Raw genomic sequence first — 25145 nt, 5'->3', positions numbered from 1 at the left:
AGCAGGGGTCAGTGGCCCAGGGAACTGAGAGATTTGGAGATTCCAGAGTCTTCCTGCATCCCTGTCGGTGCCCAGGTGTTACACAACTCCTGCCCCGCCCATTCTCCCTTCCCTTGACAAAAAAGAAGAGCTCCTGAATTCCGTGCTCTCTTAAAATGGATTTGCAGAAACTTGAAGGCAACTCTCACCTTCTCGAGCTGGAGCCCCCTTGGTCTACAAACCTTTCCTTACTCCAAACTATGACGTTTTGAATGTTGGCCTTTGTGAGGCATCAGGAAGGTGAACCGTGAACTGGTCGAACACACATGTGTGCACACACATGTGCACACGTGCATCAGTATGTCATTACAAGTAAATACAATTTACTGCACTTACACGAGGCTGCATGCAGGCCCCTTTGGGACTGCGTGCTTTTGTTCTCCCTTCCATGGGAGAAAACCCTTGTGCAATGAAAGGATACTTTAGTCTGCTAAAAAAAAAAAAAAAAAAAAAAAAGCCTCAGGGTTGTTTTATTTTAAATCAATGGCAAGGAATTGATTTGCAGTCCAACAAACACCAAGAAGACGGCCTGGGTTGTATTCAGTGGAGGAAGGAGTAAATGCGAATGGATTTAGGGCCAAAGTATAACGTTTTTTGAAACCTGCCACTTTGGGGCTAAATAATAACTTCGTAGTAACTCTTCTTAGCTAAGATTCTAGAGAGTTCGGCTTTGGCAATGACCCACATTCAGTAACAGCCCATGCAAGGCACTCGGGAACTGAACTGTATTACTAAGCCAAACTCAGGAGCATTACGAATGGCAAGCTGCAAGTGAAATGCAATAGGTCTTTAAATATTTGATTAAATGCAAGTAGAGATCATCCTAGGGAAGGAGCTCAGAGAAATCTGATCTGTTGGAATGATTTTCTAGCCTAAGAAGGTGACCTAAAATCTGGTTCCAAATCTGAAACCCAACCAGCACAAAGCCCTGGGAGCCAGGAGAGGGGGCTCCTCCTCCCTGCCTCTCCCCCACCCAGCACTGTATGGAAGGAACCCCCATGCCTGCTGCAGGGAGTACCTCCCAGCTGCCAGGTCAGAAAAGGCAAGGGGACTTCTAAGGGTTGGTTTAAACCAGAATTGAATTTGATGGAGATAGAGTCCAGCTCAAATTGCTATAAATAGTTCATCAGCTCAAGGTCACTAGAAATCCTTACGTGAAGACTCCTGTGCTGTGGACAGGAATCGGTTTTCAAGCTGTACAGCTGCCATGTTCTGCAACAGAGCAGATAAGACGCTGGAGCCCCTGGGCCTGCCGGCCGGGAGGTCGGCATTTGTATACCCCTTTCGTCAAGCTGAAGTGGACCAGCGTGGTCACCAAAGGCCTCTCTCTGTGCTGACCCCTGCACTGTGACCGAGGGCCTGCTACTGCCCACCCTGCTCTCAAAGGACCAAGTCCTCTGCTGTCCATGGAGAACGGAAAACCACTACATTATAACTCACCTGCTCTACGTCACCCTAACAGGAGAGAGCATGATTCAGAGCTGCTTTTCTCTGGGGTTCTATTAATCCGAAACCCCTGAACCTTACTGAAGCTTCCCCGGCTTCACATGTGTGTGCGTGTGTGATCACATGTTCCAATACTAAGCCCATACAATTTTATCACCTATGAAGGTTTGTGTATCCACCCCCACAAGGGTCCCTCGTGGTGCCCCTTTATAAAGCAAGTTATAGAAAACCTTAACATATTTTAAGAATTGAACCCCCCAAACGGACACTTGGGCCAGTGGTTTTTCCAGCATTAAGCAGTCAGGCACATTGTCAGCCAGGAGGCTGGGTGTGCCCTTGCATGTGCCCTTGCAGGGCTGCAGAGGGATGCAAGGACCGCACCGCCCCCCCCCCCCCCCCCCCCCGGCCCCACACCGCAGAAGTCCTGCGGCCCAGCTGTGGAAGTCAGCGGCACCAATGAAAAACTACGCTGGCTCTGAGCTATGAAAAGATGTGCATGATTATTCTAGGTATGTTTTTAAAAACATACACCGTAAAAATTGGGGGCGGGAACAATGTGCAGATTTGTAATAAACAGAAAAGAATAAGGATGGCCATAAAATACTGACATGGGGTAGGATTACAAATTTTCATTCTTTTTTTGTGCTTACAAAACTTTTTGGTAGTGAGCCTGCACCGATGGGGAACAAATTACTTAACCTATTTTCCTAGAAAATACACAACTGAGGACCATATCAGGTCCTGGGGTCCTCCCTGAGGTCACTTTTCAGAGGAATTAGTAACAGCAGCAGCTGCTGCAGCCCCCTCCAGAGGGCACTCCCTGTGACCCCGCCTTGTCTGCAGCCCTCAGTGGATTATCTCATTTCATCCTCAGAGCACTGAACACTACAGGCCGGGTGCTCACATTTACCCCATTCACACATGGGAAACAGGCCCAGAGAGGTTAAACAACTCGTCCAGCGTCACACAGCTCCCATTGGTGAGGAGCCTCCCACATAAGGAGAGGCCCCCAGCAGGGGCAGCAGGTAACAGCCGCTGAGGTCACGCTGGAGCAAGCCAGGCACAGGGCTATCCACAGAGCCCAGGAGCCCCACCTGGCAGGAACGCCCCCCGCCCTCTGGGGCTGAAGGTGCTAAATTGTGGTTCAGAAGACTCTCCTTTGAGATGAGAAGAGAATCTCGTGCTTATCCTTGAGAGGCAGGAGGAATCATGAGGGGCCCTGGGCTGGCCGGCCAGGGAAAGGGCGCCCTGTGATTGGCAGTCCCAGCTCACCGGGGTGACAGGTGAGGGCTCGGCTCCTCAGGAGGCCTTTCGTCTGCAAATCAGTGATGCAACTTTATGTGCATTAAATTGGGCCCCAAACGATTTTGAGAATAAATGCTGACATCCATTTTCCAGCTCCTGTTCATAGACATAAGACATCAGCCAAGAAATCCAAAATATTTACAGTATGCAGGCCCTGAATTCAAAGGAGCTTGGCCCGTGGGAAGCTCAGGGGTGACTGGAATTGAGGCCCAAGAGAAACCCTACAAGGAGAAAAACAGCTTGGGGTGGGAGATGGGAGGGGATCAGATCAGATGTGGGCATCTGAATGAGCCCTAGGGTGGGTGGCAGGCAGGCTGGGCAGGGGAGAGTGCAGGTGGAGAGGGGAGTCAGAGGCAGAACCCACGAGCCCTGGCTGGCTGGGGGAGGCAAGGGGGCTCCAGCACAGCGACCCGGTCTTCCTAGGAACCCATGTCTTCTCACCTGATCGGGCTGGGAAGGCCCCTGGCATTTTGGTCTGAGAAACAGAGTGAAGAAACTCAGTGAAGCTAAGTTACTATAATGAAGTTGGCTGAGGCATGAGAAAACGATTCTATTCTTGTTTTAACTGGGAACTTTCCAGTCTTGTGTCAATGCCTGGACAGGCGTCAGACTTCCACATATCCCTCTGATCCTCCCCCCACCCCCCCACTCCTGAGTGCTGAAGGAAAGAATATTCAGGTATCCAGACCACCTGACATCCATTACCCAGACCTCAGGGTTCACCATCTCGGACCAACCCACAGGCTAAGAATGCAGGACTGATTCTTCTCAAGAATGTACTTTTTACTCTTAAGAACTCTTAGCTTTTCTCCCTTCTTCAGAACACTGTGGGTATCACCTAACTGTGTTTCTGGTGTGTGGGCCCGAAGACCCTGGAATAAAGCCTTACCATTCATTTCCAGCCAAAGCCTCCCGACCCTGGGTGAGTTCATTCAGCGGGCCTTGTCAGTCTTCTCCAAGCAACTCCCGTCAGCGGAGCTCACTGCTCACCCACGCACTGGACTCTGGTGAGAAGTTGTGAGAGCGAGAAGCTCTCATCGCTTCCTAACCTGATTTTGATAACATTTCTCCCGTGTCAGTTTTATATCTCATTGGAGGAAATAAATGAGTGAATAAATATTTTACACACATATACAGGTGTATACATATGTGTATATACACATGCACATACACATGCGTATGTATATATACATAATGAATGTATATGTAAGTACATATATAGCCCTGGCTGATGTGGCCCAGTGGACTGAGTGCTGGCCTGCAAACCAAAGGGTCGCTGGTTCAATTCCCAGTCAGAACACATGCCTGGGTTGCAGGCCAGGTCCCCAGTAGGGGGCGTGCGAGAGGCAACCACACAATGATGCTCCTCTCCCTCTCTTTCTCCTTCCCTTCCCCTCTCTCTGAATGTAAATGAAACAAAATCTTTAAATACGTATATAAATGTGTGTATATTTATGTTTATAAATATCCCAAACCCTCAGGAGAACACTGCTTCCTTATAACTCCAAGACCAAGCAGCCAGGATACCGAGCGGCGAGGACGCATTCATGACTGCCTGTCAGATTTGTGTTTGGGCGTTTTGGCCACGTGTCCTACCTTACTTACAGGTCACTTCTTTAGTTGAAAAGAACATTGTTTGTCAACTTCTTTAGAGCCCAACCTCCAGTCTCCCTGCCCCCCAAATTTCTCCACCTATCTTCTGTATCTCAGCGTCAGGGTTTTAGAAAATAAATTTTATGTTCTATAATTTTGTTGTCAAAATTACAGGCATGATGACTAACTTTCAAAATAGTCGTGTACCCCCTAGAACTTCTGATGCGCCTGCTCGAGACCGGAGCTGGGACTTGGATGTCAGAGGAAAGCACGGCCCACGATTCGGTGACTTGGCCCTCCTCACTCTGCACAGCAGGAGCAGGTTTCAACTGAAAAAGCGTCCTTGCACTTGGCCCCTGATCCCGCAGGAAGTAAAGCTAATAAAAACTGTCTACCCCGTTCAAAGGGACAAGGGGTAGAAGGTTCATAACCTGAGGGCCACAGCTAAAAAGCTTCCCGTGAATTCTAAATGAGTCACCCCTGACACCACTCCTGGGCATGGCAGAACAGGTGTCCTTCACAGCTTTTGAATTGCATGTGTCAGCGCTCTGCGGACAAAGCTTCACCAGCTCCGCCACTGCCTACAAGCGGCAGCCTCGACACCTCAGACACAGGGACCACCCGCACTTGGCCCCAGCAGGCCTTTCTCGCCTCCTCACCCGCCACCTCTGCCCTGTTTCCGCCACAGCTCGTGCACAGCTGGAGGTGCCGCTCTCAGGTGTCTGGCCTGGCAATGCGTGAGCTGCTATTTCCTTCTGCGGGGACTTTCTCCCACATCTCTGCCTGGGGAGTCCCTGTCCACTCCATGGCCCAGCAGGAAGATGGTGCCTCCACGGAGCTGACCCCCATCCCAGACTCACCCCCTCTGTCCCCTGTGGTAACACCTGTGCCTTTTACAGTCAGCCTCTCCTGGGGAGACTTCTAGCAGGCATCTGGACTGGGCCGACTGGGCAAAGCACTTTTGAGGGGACGTCTTCAAACAGGTGTCTTGACCCAACCACACAGAAGCAATGCCCACCTATCTTGACCAGACACAGCGCAGGTGGGTGAGACACGAGTGACCCCTTGCTTCATGGCAGGGAAACTCGGGCTCAGAAGTCAGATGACTTCCCTAATGTCACAAAGACTTCGAAAGTCTCCTAGGTGTCTACCTTTCAGAAACAAAACTGTATGTCCACACAAAACCCTGTGTGCAAGTGTTTACAGCAGCATTACTCACTGGAGCCAGGAAGTGGAAACAACCCAAATGACTCGTGGGTGGTGAGTGAACAGACACAAGGTGGAATGGCCGCCCAATGGAGTGTCATCCGGCCAAAGAAAGGACCGAGTATTGATACACGCTGCAACATGGGCGAGCCTCAAACCTTGTGCTCAGAAGCCAGACACAAAGGCCATAAATTGTATGATTCTGTCCTTGTAAAGTCTCCATCTAGGTGAGTCAGAGAGACAGAACAAGGGTCAGCGGCTGCCTGGGACTGGGGATGGGAAGGGAATGAATGGTAGACAGGCACGAGGGGTCCCGTGGGAGGAGGGGAGTACAAATGTCCCACAACTGAATGGTGGTGATGGAGGCACACCTCAGCGAATTCACTGAAAACCAGGAAAATGTCCACTTAACATGGGCGGCTGTTACAGTATGTAAATTATACCTTAATATCCCCAGTTACCAAATAACATGCAAAGAAGCATCCCTGAACTACAATACACACACTGTACTCAGTACAACCACTTCCCCATACGTGGCGGCACAAAAGCACCCTTTTAGCATCTTGGCCCCGACCCGGCCTTCCCCAGTGGTGTGTCCTCGAGAGAGAAATTGCTTAGGAAGAGCAAACCACCCATTTAAAAGCCAGCGCTGAGAAAACACACGGGAGTCTGCCCCACAGAGACAATTTTTAATTAGATACATTTCATTAAAATTTGCTCAGATGGCAGAACAATTTCAGGACAGAGCCATAAGAAAAGCAAGGGCCAACGCTCTCCAGCGTTTGAGAAGAGTTTGACTTTGAACTCTCCCCCCGAGGCATGAGGCTCTCCTAACCTTCGCCCAAGTTAGGGCCACTTCTCGGACGTTCGGCCAAGTCCCTCGCTTAGCTGTTGTCCTTCAGTATCTACAAAATAATTCAGACTTGACCCAATAGTGACCTACTAAGTGACCTACTTAGTGACCTACTAAGACCCATAAGACACACATTACTTGGTTCAAAACAACAAACTATAACTATTTGATTGAGCCCTTGAAGTGGGTACGGGAATAGGGTGAGGGCTACTGGGCAAAACCGGCTACAGTCACAACGAACCTACTTCTTACAAATGTCCCTTTGTCCCTTCCCACCTGGGTGGTGGTAAGTCACATGAACACAGCTGAGTCTTACTTTGGGCCCAATGCATAGGTGATTAAAAAAAGCAGGGGGAAGATTTTGTTTTACTCCCAGATGAATCTTTGCAAGGGAAGGCTTCCTTCTGACCAACACCCCAGAGAGGGGTGAAAACCTAAAAGCCTGCTGTGTATCTTGTCACCCCAAGATAAGCAGTTGTCCTGGAGAGTCCTGAGAAACAAAGAGGCATGTCCAAGTTCAGTGTGACACAGACAGATGAGGAGGCGGAAAGTTGCTAGGAAAGAAGCTGCATTAACAAGAAAGGCACCAACTGATAAGCAGCCGTGGTCTGAAGCCAGAAGCCAACAGGCAGACTGTGGCTACCATACCTCTCCAGTGAAAGGTGCTGACTTATCACGGCGGCCTCTGGGACAACAAGGTGGCAGAGGCCAGCCCCAGGCCAGCCCGCTATGAAGAGCAGTCTGCTCGGCCCTCACCAGCATCTTGTGGTGCCCGGTCTGTGCACTGGGAGATGGAAGAGAGGTATCACACGCCAAGAGAAGTGACCTGACAATACCGGCTCACTTTCCCTTGCCAAGGCAGGCTGAGAGTGGGGCCCCAAAGCAAGTGACTGGAAAAGCAGGGAAGAAGAAACGCCAATGGCTACCCGGGGCATTTCACAAATATTATCTCACTTAAAACCCAGAAGGACCCCATGATACATATTTGAATGCACCAGACAGGGAGAGAGGCCAAATGGCTGGACCAAGGTCAGGTGAGACATAACCATGGACTTGAACCTGGTCTGTTAGATGCTGTCATTCACCCCACCCCAGACTGGACCATTCGGTGTTGATCTCTGGTGGCCGTTCATCACCAGAATGGCCAGTGAGGGCCTGCGGGTGATGACCCAAGGGCTCTTCTCGGACCACTCACCACGTGTCTAGCACTCTGCTAAGTGCTGGGTGTCTGCCGTCAACTTTAGAGTTCACATTCATCCTGTGAGGAAAGTATTAGTACTGTACACATTTTAGACCTCAAGAAAGTGCCCAAGGTCACAGAGATCCTAGGGAAGGGCCTGATCTGTTTGACCCCTAAGCGGATGCTCCTAACTGTTGAGTAAATAAATCCTACCCCCAGTGGAATTCTTGGCCTAGTAGAGAAGGTAAGGCACATGCATAAATCAACATAATTCAGAAAAGCTACCAGGGATGAGAGGTGAGAGGGGAGTTTCAGAGACCAGAAGGCTGGGAGTGGCAGGGGGTCAGGGGATGGGGGTCAGGGGACAGGTGCCAGAAGTGGGCACAGCAGCAAGGAGACCCCAAATACATAGACCATGGGTGAATTTGCTCATGGCCAGCCTTGGGGTGATGCTGGAACCCATACCACAGTAAGAGAACTGCCCTGAGCAACTGACATCCCTGGAGGCCTGCGTGGGGTCGCCATGGATACTAACAACAAAAGCCCAGGCTGGATCCAGGTCATAAACACCATCCGCAAAGAGACCTTTGGACCAGTGCTGAGGGCAGTACTGATAAGGCCGGTCAGCTCCTTTCTCATCTGTGACCCTAGGAAAGAGAGCCCTGCGTGGCACCTGTGCGTACTGCCAGCCACACTGTCAACACAGACACTAGGGAGCCACTGGCTCCCTCTCTGGGGTGGACATCCCCACTCCATGGGACCAGAGGCATCACAACCACCCCCGGGGCTCAGCCCACCCAAATGCAGCCACGCGCAGGGCAGCCCAGGGCTTCCCTTTGACCTGCAGTGCTGCTGCTCACACTTGGCCTTGGAACCAACTGGAGACCGTGCATGGCCCAGCAGGGTGCAGCCATCAGGCTCAGGGTTCCCCCTGCCAACCGGCACTTTTTTCATCTTTGCTTCTCCCGATAATGTCTGGCGAGTCCTCAACCCCCGAGAACCACCCTTTGTGCAAAAGGCTGCTGCTGCCACTCCCGTCAGCAGCCACCTCGAAGGACTGGACACGCTCTCTCCTGCAGCCTGCACGCTCAGAAAACCTGAGGCTGCTGATCACAGCCGTGAGACTACCCACGTGCTCTTTTCCAGTCCTGCCGGGAACTGAGGGACTGAACTTGCCATTGAGTAACAGCCTCAGAAGTGTCCAGGTGAGAAAAAAAAAAATCACGAAGTAGGGCTTTTCTGTAGACACTCCCTAGAGCAAGTGTGGGAATCTGCCACTCAGCAAACCACAGGGACTGATGGCAAAACTTCACTCTTCGCCAGTGTTTTGCTGGCACCAGGGCTGCTGCTGGGACACAGAGGTGGGTGACCTTCAGTTTCAGTCCCAGGAGCCCAGCATGACCTCCCCCTGAGCAAAGGGGACCCGAGTTCTGCCTCTGCAAGTCTTCCGGGAAGACACCAAGCCGGAGTGGGATATTTTCTCTCCCTGAAGGTTAAGTGCAATGTGGGGACAAAGGGACTCTATCAGCTAGGAGCCAGGGTGTGGCAGCAAGCGGCCCCCAAGGCAGGGGCAGGGCCTGCTCTAGCTAACCACTGTGGGACCCAGAGCGGGGGCATGCTGACTGAGCCTCAGTTGCTTTGACTGCAAATGGGATTATTGGCTTGATCTCAAAAGCTGTTTTGAAGATTCAATGGTAGACATTAAATCGTGCCTCTCACCTGCACAGGGTGACCGAGACAAAACAGGTATCTCCCGCATCCACAGCTATCCGAGCAACCCAATGCTAATTTTGTCCTTTGGTTTTCAACCAAAAGCACCTCTTTTACACTAGTTAGTGTGGAAACCACACGGAATGTCCACACCCTACACACATTTTCACTGTTCCCAGAGCACTTCTCTCGTGCATGGGACTTGCTTCCCTTTAGCGCAAGAAGAGGGTGGCGTGACGGTGTCAGAGAAAAACAGGTTGCTCTGGATACAGGACAGGTTTCCAGCAAAACTGGCCACAGAGACCAGCCCTTCCACGCCAGACCCTTATCTTCCTGATCTGCGCCACAGACTTCCTTCAGGCTAGTGAAAAAAGTAAGCACCAAGTGTTTTGCTTTGTTTTTTTTTTAAGGCTACTCTCCCATAAATGTTATTAACCCTTTAGCTCCAGGACAGAGAAAAATATTTTACTGGAGAAAGGAGGGAAACGGGATGGGAACAAACCAGAGAGATGGGAGGGAACGTAAGTCTGTCATAAGATGGCACATGCGGGGGGGGGGGGGGTCTGCCCCGCGGAACGTGACACAGACACCCTGGTGTCCATGGGAAGTGGACCCGCGCAAGACAGCTGCGCTGGAACCGGCCAGAGGGTGAGTTAAAACCCAGGGTGCTGCGCTTCGAGACCTGTTAGCAAGGTGGTGTCACCGCAGAGGGCTGAAGCCACTTCCTAGCTGGGTGACTCCAGAGGGGCCGCTGAACTTAAGTTGCCTCTTAGAAACCCATGAAACGGAAGTCATAACAGCACGTCCCCTCCTGCGGCTGTCCGAAGGGGTATGTGCACAAATGCACACGAAGAACTTGGAACAGCGAGTGCGCAGTAAATGCTGGCTATCACCGTCGTCGCCCTCCGGCTCCCGGTTTCTTTTTTAAGTTAAACATGTCCGGACGTACGAAACGTGTGCGGCACAAAATTCTTTCTCTTGACTAGATACAGGGCACCTGCTCCAGAAGTGTGGCCTGCAATTCAGAACCCTGAGGTGCAGTGGCTGGTTTCTTAAAAGTCATCTTACTATCCCTGAAGGCAGCAGCGCCGCTCATGCTTTCGTGTGCAGGAGAGTCCCCTCAAGCTCCTGTTACAATGCAGGTTCTGCCCTGACCGGCGTGGCTCAGTGGGTTGGAGCATTGTCCCGTGAACCAAAGGGTCGTGGGTTCGATTCCCAGTCCGGGCACATGTGAGAGACAACCTATTAATATTTCTCTCTCACATCGATGTTTCTCTCCCTCTTGGCCTCCCTTCTCCTCTCTCTAAAAATAAATAAGTAAAATCTTAAAAAAAATAAAATACAGATTCTGACTCAGAGGGTCCGAGGGGGGCCCGAGAGCCTGCATTTCTAGCAAGTTCCTGGGCGATGCGGGTCCGCGGGGCTGTAGGTTGGTTTGCCCGGCTTGAAGGGGCACCAGCTGATCAGCGAGATCCGGGCTGGCCCTGCTCCTGCAAGAGCAGATGGGTGCCTTTCTCTGGAGCACTTCCAGGAACCCGACAAATGCACAGTCCCCGCCAGTCTGTCACTCCTCTCTGCTTCCACTGCTCCGTCTCCTTCGTGAGAAGGCCAGGCGGGGCGCCAGCCCGCAGCATGGAGCCCCCTTGCTCTCTTCTAGCTGCTCCCACTCTTTCCTTCCTTTCTCCAATCAGATACGCTTAGCCGTCCTGTGGGTGAAGTGTTAGTGTTTTCAAGATACCTGCTTTTTATGGGGCCAATTATAAAATGCTTTTAAAAGGAAAAGTTATGCTGAGACATGAAAATGGGCCATCCCAGAGCAGAATTCTGAAAAGGTATTCTGACCTAAAGAACATCTAGGCAGTCACTGTTTCAACACCCTGTCTCTCCCCCGAAGTCCGCTCCCCTGGGCTGTGGGGAAAAGCCCCACAACCCCAGCTAGGAAACTGCCACCCAGCATGCGGGCACATCTTCATTTAACTGACACTCTCCCTCTTCTCCAAAAGCAGCGCCCGGGATACAGCCCGCTGGAGGGGTCCCCCCTGGGACTTCAGTTCAGCCCTTGCACTTTTCTATTTGAAAAATTTCTAAGGTTTTTTTCCAAATCAGTGATCAGTAATGCTTCCAAAAAAACAATGTTTCAGCACAAAAACATGTTTGATTTATAATGACTCAGTCTCTTGCCCATTAACGTACCCAAACCTGTTCAATCCCAAGAAAACAATTAAAACTGTTAATACAGAGTGCTGAAATGCCGCAAAAAAAGAGACAACTACTGATATTTGCAACAATGTGTATGAATTTCAAAGACCTTAGTTAAGCAACAGAAGCCAGACGAAATAATACACACGGTTTGATTCCATTTATATGGACCAAAGAACAAACAACAGAGGTCAGGGGTCACAAGTCTGAGTGGTCTCTCAGAAGGCAGGTGTAAGCGAGGGGACCTCCCAGGGTGTGAGAAATGTGCGTCTCTCCTGGCGGCCTCACGTGAGTGTCACTACGCCACTCACCACAGGCGATCCATTGCCCTTGATGTCATCGCTCATTAAGAAAATAAAAACAGTGCTGGAGGCCAGTGAACCGGCCAGGCTGATCTAGACACTAAGAGAGAAAGGGTCAGAGTTGTGCAAAGGGCAGAATTTACCCTCTTCCACGAGGCCCAGGGTCTCATGCTGCTCCAGGCTGAACCTCCTCTCTTCATCTCGGCAGGCGTACTCAAAACATTCCTCTTCCCCTCCCTCGTCTCTCAGGGACATTGCTGAAGTCACCGCAAAGCCAACACATCGCCCTAAGGGGCTGTTGTTAGGGGAGATCCTGGCCTCCTGCCTGGAGGAGCCACTGGGGCCCAGGCCCCAGGGGCACACGCTGAGCCCTGGCCGGGGCCTGGGACAGGCCTTGGCTGTGCAGGAGTGGAGGGTGTACACAGGGTCCTGGGCCCAGTGTCGGGCAGGACAGGCCCGGAAGGGAGTGGCTCCCCTGAGCCGGGAGGAGGGACAAGGCAAGGTGGGGCAAAACACCTGTCCAAATGGGAATGCCCCGCCCAGCCCTGACCCAGGTGTTCTGTTTTCAGAGGGGAGGCGGGAAGGCAGGTGTTAGACCTCGGAGCAAACTCTCCTCCTCCAGAATCATTTCCCCACCCCTTTCCCCAGACCAAGGAGTGATAGCAGCTCCCAGGAAGTTTCATTAGCAACTGCACAGGGCAATTAGAACCATGCCTTAAGCAGGTTGGGGTGAAAGGTGGGGCTCTGGCAGAGGAGGTGCCAGGTGAGGGATTGCACAATGCCCTCAGATGAGGGGTTGCCGGTGGGCTGCCTCAGAAGCTGAGACAAATCTGTGACAGCAGCCTGAACAGGGCAGGAAGGAAGTGATCTCTCTGAAACCTGTAACAGGAGAAGAAGCACAGTAACCATTACCTATGCGGGGCTAAGGTCGCCCCAGTCCGTCCTCAGCAATAGCACATTGCATTTGATCCTTTTTTAAAGTGCATTTTAGACAAAGGGCGGAAAATTGGGACGACTGTAATAACGTTAACAATAAAATGTAATTAAAAAAATAAAGTGCATTTCACAAATCTCACCCTCAATCTCTGTGTTCACAGCCAAAGAGCTCTTTAATTGCTGGGATAAGGGGCGGGGCTTGGGGGGGCAATATCTATAGCCTCCTAGCTTGCAATGTTGCCCAGAAGAAGAACCCACAGTTTAACTGCGTGTCTCGTTACTGATTCCTCGGCGCTGTCTGGTTTTGCCTGTGACAGTGAAGATGGCAGGTTCCTGCATTAAACCCGCTACAGGGTGGCCCAGAGCGCTGGCGTGTCAGAGCTTCACAGCACATCCCACAATTTCAGAGTCTCAGCCACCTCCCAGCTACACGGTGGCAGGTCTCCCTGCTCCCAGCAGCCTCGCCAGGAGACCTAGCCCACCTCCACTGACTCACCTCCCTCATGCTGAAGGAGCCTCCGCACAAGTTCAGCGACGAGGTCTCATTCATGCATGAATCTTTGGACGGAGGAGCCTGCTGAGGCAGCTAAAAGTGTCTGTTAAATTGAACTGCTGCCTCCCCAAAAATGAATCAAAGACCATAGACAAGGGCCTCTAAGTATAGAAAGCCGGAATGTAACACAGATTTTACTTAAAAACTAAAGCCTAGAGACTGTGCACACACGCTTAATTTTTTGGAAGCTACATATTATGATGTTAACGATGTGTTCTTTGTAAAAAGGAGGTTTAGTAGAAATTCAGTGGCTGGGAGTTCAAAACCTCATCTGGAAAAATCTTCGTAAGTTTTAAACACAATGTTTATAAAGATACACACTCAGGGGGGATAAAAATCTTTCTTTAATCTCAATAAATGTGATCAAATTGGGCTTATTAATTCAGTTCAAATGACCATGAGACGGAAGCCCTGGGGGAGGGAGCAGGGAGAGGTTCCAGCAAGGAGATAAGATGTGTAGGGTTCTGGGCCCTGTGTATATACATGAAAACAAAAGCTGATTTCATAGAGTTGAAAACAGTGTTAACTCACCTCACTGATAACCAAGTTGGTCGTACCCATCCTTCAACTGCTACCCAGGCCACCCTTAACCAATGGTGTGCAAGTCTGTATGTACTATATAATGAATGTTAAAGAATAGGTATTTTTAAAAAACACTTAGGATGTGTCATTTTGAACACAAGACCACCCTAGCCTCTCCAAGTCACCCCATTTCTCTAGGTTCCATCATTCTTCGGGTTACCCCCCAGGGCCACCACCCAAGTCTCCCCTCCCTCCTTTTCTCCCCCAAGGTGGGGAGATGTGAGGGAATTCTCAAACCTCGTGTGTATCTGCCTTCACTTCAAGGTCAAAGGCAGAGATGGGCTAAAGGGCATCTTTTCTGAAAGAGCAGTTTTTCCAAAAGCCAAAGCCAAACGTGACCCCTTTGGAAAGACCAGGGAGAAAGCCTGGGACTCCCTGTGCCGAGGAGACATAGGGATATCAACAAGGGAGCTAGGGGTGGCCCGGCTCAGCCCTGGGAGAGTCAAGCAGCAGTGTGACTATTGCCCCAGAGGTGAGGACCAGCCCCTGGGGCCCAGAGCTGACCGTCTGGGAAGGGGCAAAGGAGGAAGGAGTCACTCGCCCCCCTTCAGGGCAGACGGACATCTTTCTGGGGGTGTCCCTCTGCAGATCTACTGCACACGCCACCATGAAGTCCTCTTCCTGAAGCTCTACCTTGCGCTGTCCAAAGAGCAGCCATAAGCCACTGGGGCCATTTACGTTTAAATTGGAATGAAATCCTGAATTCAGTCACGCTAGCCACATTTCCAGGGCTCCAGAGCCACGTGGGGCTAGTGGCTGCCACACTGGACAACGGAAGAGAACATTTGCCTCATCACCGAAAGGCGCCCTGGGCAGGAGTGTGCGCTGAAGGTGCCCCGCTTTTCTAGAGGTGCGCTCTACGCCTCTCAGCTGTCCCACCTGCGTCTCCCCGGGGCCTGCACTCCCACCGGACCCCAGCCCACCTCCTGGACCCCGGCATGCTGCACGAAAACCGTGGGCTTTACTTTGGCTTCCTGTGAGCTCTCTAGGCCTCCGAGCCACATCCGAGGGAAAGCATTCCCTCTCCTTTAGCAAAGCTGGTGAGTAAAGACTGACATTTCCCGTTTATATTTAAGTCCCCCTTTAAAATTTTTACCTTAACAGCCATCAGAAGAGTGCTGTTAACCCATCTCCAAAGGCACACCCCACAGCACACAGAAAAATGGAGGGCCACTTACACTGCTGGACACACAGTGAGGGGAAGTGAGAAAAATCGCCTTTAAAACCTGGTAACAGCTTTTCCGAGAATGAATGCTCACAAGACCTCTGACCAAACTTCACTCCCACGCCAGCCACCCTCACCCTGGGGGGCGTTTTAGAGGCCAGTGCCAGCCGGTGAGTGACGGCACACGTGACCGCCCGCCCGTGTGCAGTGCGCTGGGTCTCCGTCATAACGTCAGAAGTCACAGGAACAGCTGACAACCCACCTCCGTTTCCCCATTTATAAAATCGCCATGAACTGGACCGGCGCCCGCCCTGATGTTGGATTCCGTGATACGTAAAAGGACGAAATGAGGCTGGATGACGATAAAAATAACGGCAGCAAGAAACAGGAGGCCAAAATACTACACCTTGTTCGACAAGACCATGCGCCTTTTCAAAGGGACTTTTAAAAAGAACTTAGTAACTAGTGCTGTTTCTGAGAAAATACAATTCAGCACTGGCCTGGCACGTCACCGTTTACCAAGAGCTCTCACTTTGTTGGCGCGCTCTGCCCTCTTCGCAGTGCCTCCAGGCGGGGTGGCATTTACCCCCACTTTCCGGAAGGAGACTCTGGGTCGACAGAGGTCCCAGGAGGTGCCCAAACCACACAGCCATGGGGCGCACAAAGCAGACCTCACCCACAACTTCAGGCCAGTGCTCTGCTACGCCACCTGTCTCTAGAGTAACTACAAAAGCGCGCTGTTTCTTTAACTTAAGGAACATACTCTTGAGGCCAAGCCTTTTTGAAAAAGGCCTCACTCTCTTTACAAGCTCAGTTTGTCTTTTTTAAGTGACCCGTGTAGCCAAGAAACAACATATGATTCTGCCACAGACCTGAAGAATTACTGGGTTGGCGAAAAAGTTTGTATGGTTTTTTCCGTGAAAGACACATTTTTCATTTTCACCAATAATTTTATTCACTTGGATATTGTGAGTATGTCGGCTCTCTCCTGGGTGGTCGCATGTTGACTGCTCTCGATTCGTGTCTTGATTTGATTGCTCTTGATTTCAACTGGTCTGCCCAGCCATGGAGCATGTCCAGTGAGAAATCTCCAGCATGCAACTTCGCAAACCACTTTTGACACGTTCGATCAGTCACAGCACCTTCTCTACACACTGCACACATGTTTTTTTTGCATTTCAGTTGCATTTTTACCTTTCTTGAAATAATAAAGCACAATATGCCAAAAATGTCATGTATTTGCTTCCATCTTCGATACTAAAATGGCTACACAAAAACTCATTAATTTTGATAAGTTTTTTTTTAAATGCACGCTGATATGACAGCTGTCAAGCTGTCACAGTACAATCTAACAGACAACTAAGCGCTACTAGAGCCACCGTATGGAAAAAAACAAACGGACTTTTGGCCAGCCCCGTACTGTGCAGACCCCCGTGTGCCAGGGGCTGGTCCCCACTGATCATGGCCGCGACTTTCCCACACACACTTGATGTGACCATCACCAAAAGCATGTCCTAAAAATTCATGTTTCTCCGAGCCTCTCCAGAGTGGGTCAGGGAATCTGCTTTATTAATAAGCAGGGGGGTGATTTCATGACCTGCCAGGCTGTGGAGGTTCTGCCATTAGAGACGGGACACCTGCAGTGGAGTGAGCCATGACCCTGTGTGACACCGAGAGTTTAAACCGTAAACTCCGCCAATTCTGTAAAAGCCACTGTTACACTGTGTTGACTGCTGGCTGATTCAAATCTCTCAAAACGACTTCGGATACTGGCCAGCCAACCCCTCCAATTTCTTCTCATTCTGTGTCCCTGCCCTTCAAGCCCCTTGTCACTCGCTCCGGGGTCTCGCTGTGTGTTCGGCGGGTAGGGGGATGGACTGTATGACTCCACAGCTAACACTGGTCAGACAGAAGAATGCGGTTACCCAACCCTGAGCAAAGCTCCCCTGAAGCTCAGAGGTCAGACACAACGGCGACATTTTTAATTCCGAGTTCCAAGGAGGGGTCCTACTTGGATGCGGTTGACAGTCCCACCCAATCACACTACTTTTTTCAGCGCTAATCCTGTGATTGAAGTATGACTCGGTAACTCTGACATAGATGACGATTTTGCATCTTTTTTGAAAACATTTGACTCCCCCTTTGTTATGAGCATGGAAAGTTCCCTAGAAGTTTCCTTCATTAAGAACTTAAATGCCAAATGATAACGGAGACCAAGCAAAGCTGTGTCTGCTCCTACCTGGCCTCCTTCCCGGGAAGGTGAGGCCTGGGAGAGGAAGGCTGGTTTGCCATTTTAAAAATGCACAGAAACAGGAGCCATTGGCATATCCAGACTAACCTTTCAGGAAAGAATCCAACTAGTTAGAAGTTCAGAAACAATGAGCATGGACCTGAAACCCACCCCCTCTGTGGGTTTTCCGAACTAGGTATTTCTGGGCTTCTGTTCCCCTTCCCTCGCTCCTTTGCTAACTCTCTGTAAAATGGGATGATGAGAATGCCAGGTGTCCCAGCAAATTCTACCCCAAAGGCTTTCTCCCCTGCACCCACACTGAGATGACGGGTAAAAGGCCACGTGTGTTGCTCCACACACACTCACACAGCAATCACAATCAACACTTATTTACCCGTGAACAGACGCGTCACCTCTTCGTCCATTTTCCTTCTCTGTTGGAAGAAGACAGACCTGGCTGCCTTGGGGCCAGAAGACTCCACTGAGCAACCGCTGGGTAAGAAAACCCTCCCAACGGATGCACAGATAAAGCAGGCCTCGTCTCACCCTTCGGGCTGACTAGTAGGAGTGAGTGGCTGGGTTCCCACACACGAGGGTGTAAAGAGAGCCGAACGGCAGAGCAACCGGGTCAAGACAGTAAGAAACCTTCCTCCCCCTGCTCCTAGGATGGACCTGTAGGAGCCGTGGCCACGCCCAACTCACCCACAGGCCAAGGGACAGGTGCTCTGCTGCAGCCAATACCCCAGCCGGTGGCTCCTTGAGGCCCACACTCGGCAAAGTTATGGAGGGTTCAGTGAGTGACAATCACCAAGGAAACTACAAGAGGTCGATGACGCTTTGCGAAAAGCAGCACACTATAGGAAATAGGACGGGAACGTGCTTCAAGGATGACAGATCCGAAAGGAAACAAGAATTCTGTCGTCGCGTCCTCTCAAGACCTCGGGAACTGCCCACCATCATCATCACTGAAGACACTTAAAAGGGTACACAGACGCAACGAACACGACACTGCCATCACCTGAGGCTGGGGGACATTGGGGCTCAAAGGGGAGTTCCTGGGCACATTTAAATACCGCCCACCACCCGAGAACGCCTCTAGGCCCCTCTCCTGTAGCCCATGGTCAAGGCAGAAATAATAAGAGATAAGAGATAATTAGGCAGTTTCTCAGCTTACTAATGAGGCCAGCTCCCAGCCCTGTGACGTCATTCAGGTTAACCAAAGGCAGTCATGTTCGAGCCATCTGAAAGTGCCCCTTCAATTAAAAAGCAGTCACCTTACCTACTAGCGGCTTGTGTGGGGCTGGGAACCGGCCCTCCAGTGTACATATTAACGGGGCCCTTTTCATGTGCTGTGCGTGCATGTAAAGGCGTGTGAGTTGAGGGTCCTTTTAAAGAAGGCAGGTGGACTGTGACATGCACAGTTTCTATACCCTCAGTCTGGGAGCCTGGGGCCCCTTCCCTGTGGCCTCTCTGGGAATGCACCTCCCAAGGCCGGTCCAGCCACTCAATCTCCACCCAGTCTCCTCTGGAACGTGCCACACCCTCCCTGCACAAACTGTGACCAGGACGGAAGGATACAGTCGCTCCCTGCCCCTCCCAATGCCTCCCCACCCCCATCTCTGTGGGATCCTGCAAGCAACATTCCTTAGAACCACCTTCTAGGTAGGAGCTGCTTCTGCCTTTCCTCCAGCCTCTCTGTGCGGCAGGGCTGGGCTCAGGAAAGAGCAGATCCCTCCGGGCCTGCCGCGGACCATCCAGAAAGCCACCTCTCCAATACGCCCTTCCCTAGCCCCTCCGACAGCACAGAGCACGGCACACACATCTCCACTTGCACACACACGTGTCAATGCCACCCACACCCTCACTCCAGAGAGAATCCCATCCAACTCACAATGCTCACAAGCCCAGCACTCCAGCACCATCTCCGCTTCGGAGCCGAGCCTAGACAGCTGCGCAGGAGCCTCCCCCGGGAACAAGCCCTGCCCACCTGCCATCCTCCACCAGGCCCTGGGTCCTGTCGGAGCCACGCATGTCTGCTGGTGGTGCTGGTTCCAGTGCCCCTCCTTCCGCCTGGCTCCCCGCAAAGGTTTCAGGACACCCTCCCCCCGCTCCCGGGAGACAATGCCCCTACACATCCCTGCTCTGTTTTGCAGGGGCCGTAATTACCGTCCGAGCATTCTTCATAATACCAGTCTAGTTCATAATAATCCGCTTCGATAAATTTCTGCATAGTCAGTATTCTGGCAGAGAAAAGGAGTGGACTTCACAGCGCCACCTGCGTCAAGGATAGCGCTGCCATGCCTCCCTGCCCTTCCAGAACCCTGGGCGGGAGTGCCTCCCCAAGCACACCAGAATTAAGCCGTGCATGCTCAGTGACAGTCTGGAGCCAAATCAGAAAAGCGGCAGTGAAAAGAAAAACTCAGGGGAGGGTGGGAGGAGGAGCTGAAAGGGAGGCAATTTGCAGATCTGTCGGAGACCCTGGCAGCCCTGGGAGTACAGCAGGGCGGCCAGCAGCCCTGAATGGGAGTAGCCAGAATCATCCTATCCGGGCGTATGCAGGGTGACGTCAGGGACACACACCACCACCCGGAGATCTCACTCCAGCCTCCTGTCCCGCTCACCGCTCATCTTTCAATCTATCAGTTGCCATAGAAACCGGCCGGCTCTGAAAAATGATGCAGAGATGGAGGCAATGTCTTCCAAGGATGCTGAGAGCAAGGGCTGAGGGGTACCGCTCAGGGAGAGGGGAGAGTGCAGGCGGTGGGGGGCCGGGACTTGGTCACGGTCGTCACCTCCAGCAGATGTTGGCACAAGTTCATTTGCTCCATACTGGGCAGCGACAGAGTCTGCATTTGCAAAATGCCTCCTTTTAAAATCTGCAACCGTGACTTCTGGTTTTCTTTCCTCAGCCTGATTTCAAACATTAACAACCTCTTAAACATTTGTGACTGCCACCTACAGGAAATGTCAATTATGTAGAAAATGGAAACATTTTCACTTAGGTACTATACTGCTCTCTGCTCCTGCCTTTGCCCAAACTTCCGGAAAAACAGCCTGAGACACACAAACAGAGGAGAACGCCATCATAAAGCGGCCCGTGCAACGTGGTCCATGACGTCGCAGACACTCGCGGGTGGGATCACAGCCCAGACACGCACGCCGAGAGGGGACGGTTCACCGTCTCAGAGGTGGTTGCCTCCGGGGAAGCGGTGAGGGAATGGGGCTCTGACACTGTCCTGAGAAATGCACCTGTAATGTTTTCTTTCCTAAAGGAAAAACGGAGTCAGCATTTATTAGCTCTAAGTGTTTGTCATGTTTGAAGTATCTCATAAAAATCAGCGACGGGGCAACTAGAAGGATGTTGGACTCACTGTAGGCTGAGCCCCCTCCCCTGCCGCAGGATTTCTGAAGCTGGGCACTACTGCGTTCGGGGCGGATCATCCCGTGCCGTCGGGGCTTATCCTGGGCATCGTAGGATGTGTAACAGCCTCCCTGGCTCTTCCCACTTAGATGCCAGAAGTACCACCCTCTCTCCCCCAAGATGGGACAACCAAAAGTGCCTCCAGATGCTGCCAAATGTCCCCCAGAGGCAAAAGTGTCTGGGTTGAAGACCACTGCCCTAAAGTAAAAATCCTACAGAGCCCCAATGCCTGTGGCCAGGGAATGTCAGTGTGTGTTGGGGTCAATGACCGCTGTGCGGACTGGGCTCCATTTTCCTCTCAATTTTCCGTGCCGGACTGTATAATCTGCAAATGAGAAGTAGAAACGGGTCCCTTTACCACACCCGGGAGGACATGCTGCTTCTTGTTCACAGTGACCAAATGGACGCTTCCCTATATTCTTTCTACGGCAGGTAATGCCTCAATTGATAAACTTCTGCGGGGAGATGTCCCTCTAGGGCGGGGCTTCCCAGCTTCAGGTGAATCACCTGGAGCTCCTGCTGAAATGCAGATTCTGATGCAGCAGACCTCGCTGGGCCCGAGAGTCCACATTCCTAATGAGGCCCCACGTGATGGCAATGCTGCCGGTCCCCAGACTCCACTTTGAATGGTGAAGCTCTTCAAAGGCTGGCAGGCTGGCTGGCCGGCTGATGGCTGCATGGTGAGAGACAGACAAAGAGGAAGGGGGGGAAGGAGGGAGAGTATATATATGTGTATGCATGTATGTTAGTAGAAAATTAAGAGGAAAGCCCTGGCTGGTGTAGCTCAGTGGATTGAGTGCAGGCCTACGAACCAAAGGGTCACCGGTTCAATTCCCAGTCAGGACACATGCCTGGGTTGTGGACCAGGTCCCCAGTGGGAGACATTCAAGAGGCAATCACACATTGATGTTTCTCTCCCTCCCTTTCTCCTTCCCTTCCCCTCTCTCTGAAAATAAATATATATAATCTTAAAAAAAAAAAGAAAATTAAGAGGAAATTTATATACACACAAATGTACATACACATTATATATGTATATACATACACACAGACACACACACACATAAAATTGGGTGGAATCTATACCATATATAATACAAACCAGTCTCAACCTTCCTAAATCAAGAAAATGAAAAGGAAAACTGTATATGTATATATACACACACACATGCATACACACCATTATGTATATAAAAAGCCTAGGGCAGAATCTATACTACATATAGTATAAATCTAACTCAACCTTCCTAAATCATTGGAGGCCGATGAGCCTTTTAATGCTGTGTCATGAGGTCCCCAAAACTGGCTTTCTGAATCCCACCTGGGTTCTAGAATTTTCTCCCAGCTCTAGGGGCCCCCCTCCTTACTCAAGGACCCTGTGTCTCTCCCCAGGGCGTGCATATGCAACAGACAGGGTGCTACAAGCAGACCTTCCCACGTGCCAGGTGGCTGACTAAACCCGTCAAGTATCAGAGCCTCCCTAAGTCTCGGATGGGCAAGTTAAAGGCAGACGGTGAAGAACCTTTGCTCATGTTGTAAACAGGCTTCCAAGAAAGTTCAGAAGATGTAGGAGGCAAGAAACTGGTACTCTTTCTGGCCACACTGTCCCCACTTGTCACCTACACCCTGGAGGACCTGTGCCCCTATGGCCTCTCTTCTTCCTCCAAGGCATCCCCAACCCAGCTCCAAATTTCCCCTGGTCAAAGCAGAGACCAGACCCCATGGCCTCCCCCTCCACCTTTCCCTCCCCCTGGCCCCAAACTGGATACACATTTACCGTTTTCTACGACACCTGCCTATTTAAAGTCAGCAGATGATGATTTTAATTCCTGCTGTCACTGTTACCTGAACACATCTCATCTCTCCCTTCGGTCCTTTACCACGTCCCTCTGGCAGCGATGACAGCTTGGCTCTCTCAGGTGACAGTCCTCTTGACAGGTGAGCAGAGGCTACTGTCCCAAGGTTTTCCAAGGTTCTGTTTGTTTCTAATTCCTTAAGTTATCTCTAGAGGATTACAGACCTCATAAATAAACCAATTGACAGCTAACAGGGCCCTCAGAAATCGGCATTCCCACGGTCCAAGCCAATGTGTCTGGGGCCAAGGGGAGGGTCCAATGCGAATTTGCCAAATGAAGACGAAATATTGGAACTGGAAATGTACACTCCACAGAGCAACACAGAAAGCTGGGCGGGGCCAGGAACCCCTTAGACAAAGGTGTGGTGGCCCTTTTTACCTTATACTTCTGTGCACTTATTTAAATATTCTCTTCCTACTGCATCACCATAAAAACAAAAAACAATGGATAGAGGGATAGATAGAAGGATGGAAGGAAGGACCGACGGACAGGACTAATGGCAGGCAATTTAATTCCATAGTTAAGAGCATGGGCTTTTGGAGTCAGCTGGCCTGAGGTCTGGTCCAGGCTGCTCATTCGCCTTCCCTGTGACCTTCGTAGACACCCCAGTCTTCTCTGCTAAATGCGGTGATGCAAATGCCCACCGCGCAGATGGGCGAGGCTCTAACCAATGAATGCGTGGAGTGGCGCCCCGTACAGATCCCGGGACAAAGTGAGTGTGCATGAGTGTTAGTGGCATCATCTTCATCGCTCTAATTCTTTAAATAGGAAACAAGGAAGTGTGAGCTATTAAAAAAGAGGACAATTTTCTAAGCTGTAATTAGGGAAATGAGGTAGAAACATCATTTATTAGCTCTTCCCAGCATCGGGAACCCAAAGGCCTTGAGTCCACAGCAATGAGCAGGAGTGACGGTGGGCGAGGAGGGGACCTTTCTCAACAGCAATGCAGCACGGCACAAAGCTTACGTCAAGTCCACAGACAGCACGGATCCCACATCCTTGTCAAGAAAGTGGGAAAGGAAGAAGAGTAAACAAAGATGTACAAAGGCGACAGGCATCCTTTAGGGGTGAACTTTATGGGCGCTTTAGAAACTGCTCCATTTCAGGGGCTCCCTCTGCTCAGCAGCGATGACTCTGAGATTGAAACCCAGGTCCACCTGCCTTCAAATCCACTTTCCCCTGACTATCCCCTGACTCCTGAGCATGCCAGCCCTCCCCTGCCTGGGCTTGCTGCCACTTAAAAGGCAGCTGCCTGCTCCATGGTCCTGGGCTCCCCCATCCCCACCCCAGCGTAGGAGAGTCCCAGGAGCAGCCTTGGAGAAGCCTCACCGCCACCTGTCGGCCACCCTTGCTCCCCCTCATCCTGACTCAGCACCATTCAGGGAACGCAGGCGCGCACCAGGCATCTCACACTTCACAGCTCACTGGCTCCTGAGACCCCTGCTCCCCAGTCACCCGCCACCACCGGCGGGAACCACGAGGAAAGGGGCTCAGGAGGGTTAAGGAGCTTGCCCAGGGTCGCTCAGCACATCCCAGGATATAAGCCAGGCACAGGCCTCCTCCAAAGCCTTTTCTGCTCTGTCAGTAATTGAAAAAACACCCAAAGATTATTTACAAATAAAACCCGAAAGAAAAAAAAAAATGAAAGGATACAATTAAAGGAGATAAATATTCAAGTGGGCAACTTGCAAAGAAACCAGACAGGTTTTTTTTAAAGAAAAAAATAAAAAATGATCAGGATAGTGAGAATTAAATTGAGTATGTCGATGTGGCTTTATGATATTAAAAAGAAATGGTACTTCCAGCTTTGTCAAGAAAGTGGCCCAACAAGGAAGCCAGCCCTTGCATCTCCGCACATCAACAATTCGGTGCCCAGACTTGAGTTAAACCTTAACAGGGCTCCTTGGTTTACTGCCGATTCCATGTCTGGGCGGTGGGGTGGGGGGCGGGGGGCAGTGAGGGGTGGGGCTGGAGGGAGAATCAAGATGGGCCTGCAACGCCACCTTGCAAGAAAGCAGAGGCTGCTCCAAAAGGTCTGGGGTACAAGTGACAAGACAGAGACGCCAGCTTAAAAGGACAATCATGGGTGAGGAGGCTGAAACCATTTGAACATCAAAAAGAAAACACAGTTAATAATCAAGGGAACAGGCTGAGTCTATAAAGGCCATGAATACCAATGAACTCCAAAATGAAAAGGGCAAGTGATTTCTAAAGGAAAGAAGACTATAATAGGAAGTCATTTTTAATCCATTTTAAGAAGTCGGGGAGGGTGGGTGTGTATGACTGTGGTCTCCGCCACTACATGGTTTCCACGCCACTGTCTGAGCATCTCCGGGACTGTGGTGGCTACCACCTGTGGAGCAAGGAGGCAGGTCAGAGAACCGGAAGCCTGGGGCCGTGGTCACAAACTATGCCAGGTGGGAGGATGGTCCGCCCCCGAGCAGCCAGGTGGGTTGTACGTTTCCTTTTGTGAGCATTTAAGAGAATCTGATATTTTTGGTCTGCAATCTTAAGGGGAATCTAATTAAATACATTTGTAATCAAATATAAATGTTAAAAGGCTTTAACA

General features: G+C 51.0%; 1 protein-coding gene across 12 annotated transcripts in view; it reads right to left on the bottom strand.

Moving 5' to 3' along the window:
- Positions 1-25145, bottom strand: part of TRAK1 (trafficking kinesin protein 1) — a 157902-nt gene that overhangs the window by 39115 nt on the left and 93642 nt on the right. For 3 of the 12 annotated variants that reach the window (XM_053930409.2, XM_053930411.1, XM_053930413.1), the window contains exon 1: positions 11977-12283. The exons of the other annotated variants lie outside the window; for them this stretch is intronic. In XM_053930409.2, the coding sequence (XP_053786384.1) occupies positions 11977-12088 (112 nt within the window). In that variant the 5' untranslated portion in view covers positions 12089-12283. Of the gene's footprint in view, positions 1-11976; positions 12284-25145 lie in introns of those variants that run through there. 12 annotated transcript variants of the gene reach the window in all.

Source organism: Desmodus rotundus, chromosome 8 (assembly GCF_022682495.2).
Source record: "Desmodus rotundus isolate HL8 chromosome 8, HLdesRot8A.1, whole genome shotgun sequence".
Taxonomy (NCBI): domain Eukaryota; kingdom Metazoa; phylum Chordata; class Mammalia; order Chiroptera; family Phyllostomidae; genus Desmodus; species Desmodus rotundus.
The sequence above is the reverse complement of the archived record's forward strand: the minus strand, read 5'-3'. Positions and strand labels throughout refer to the sequence as shown.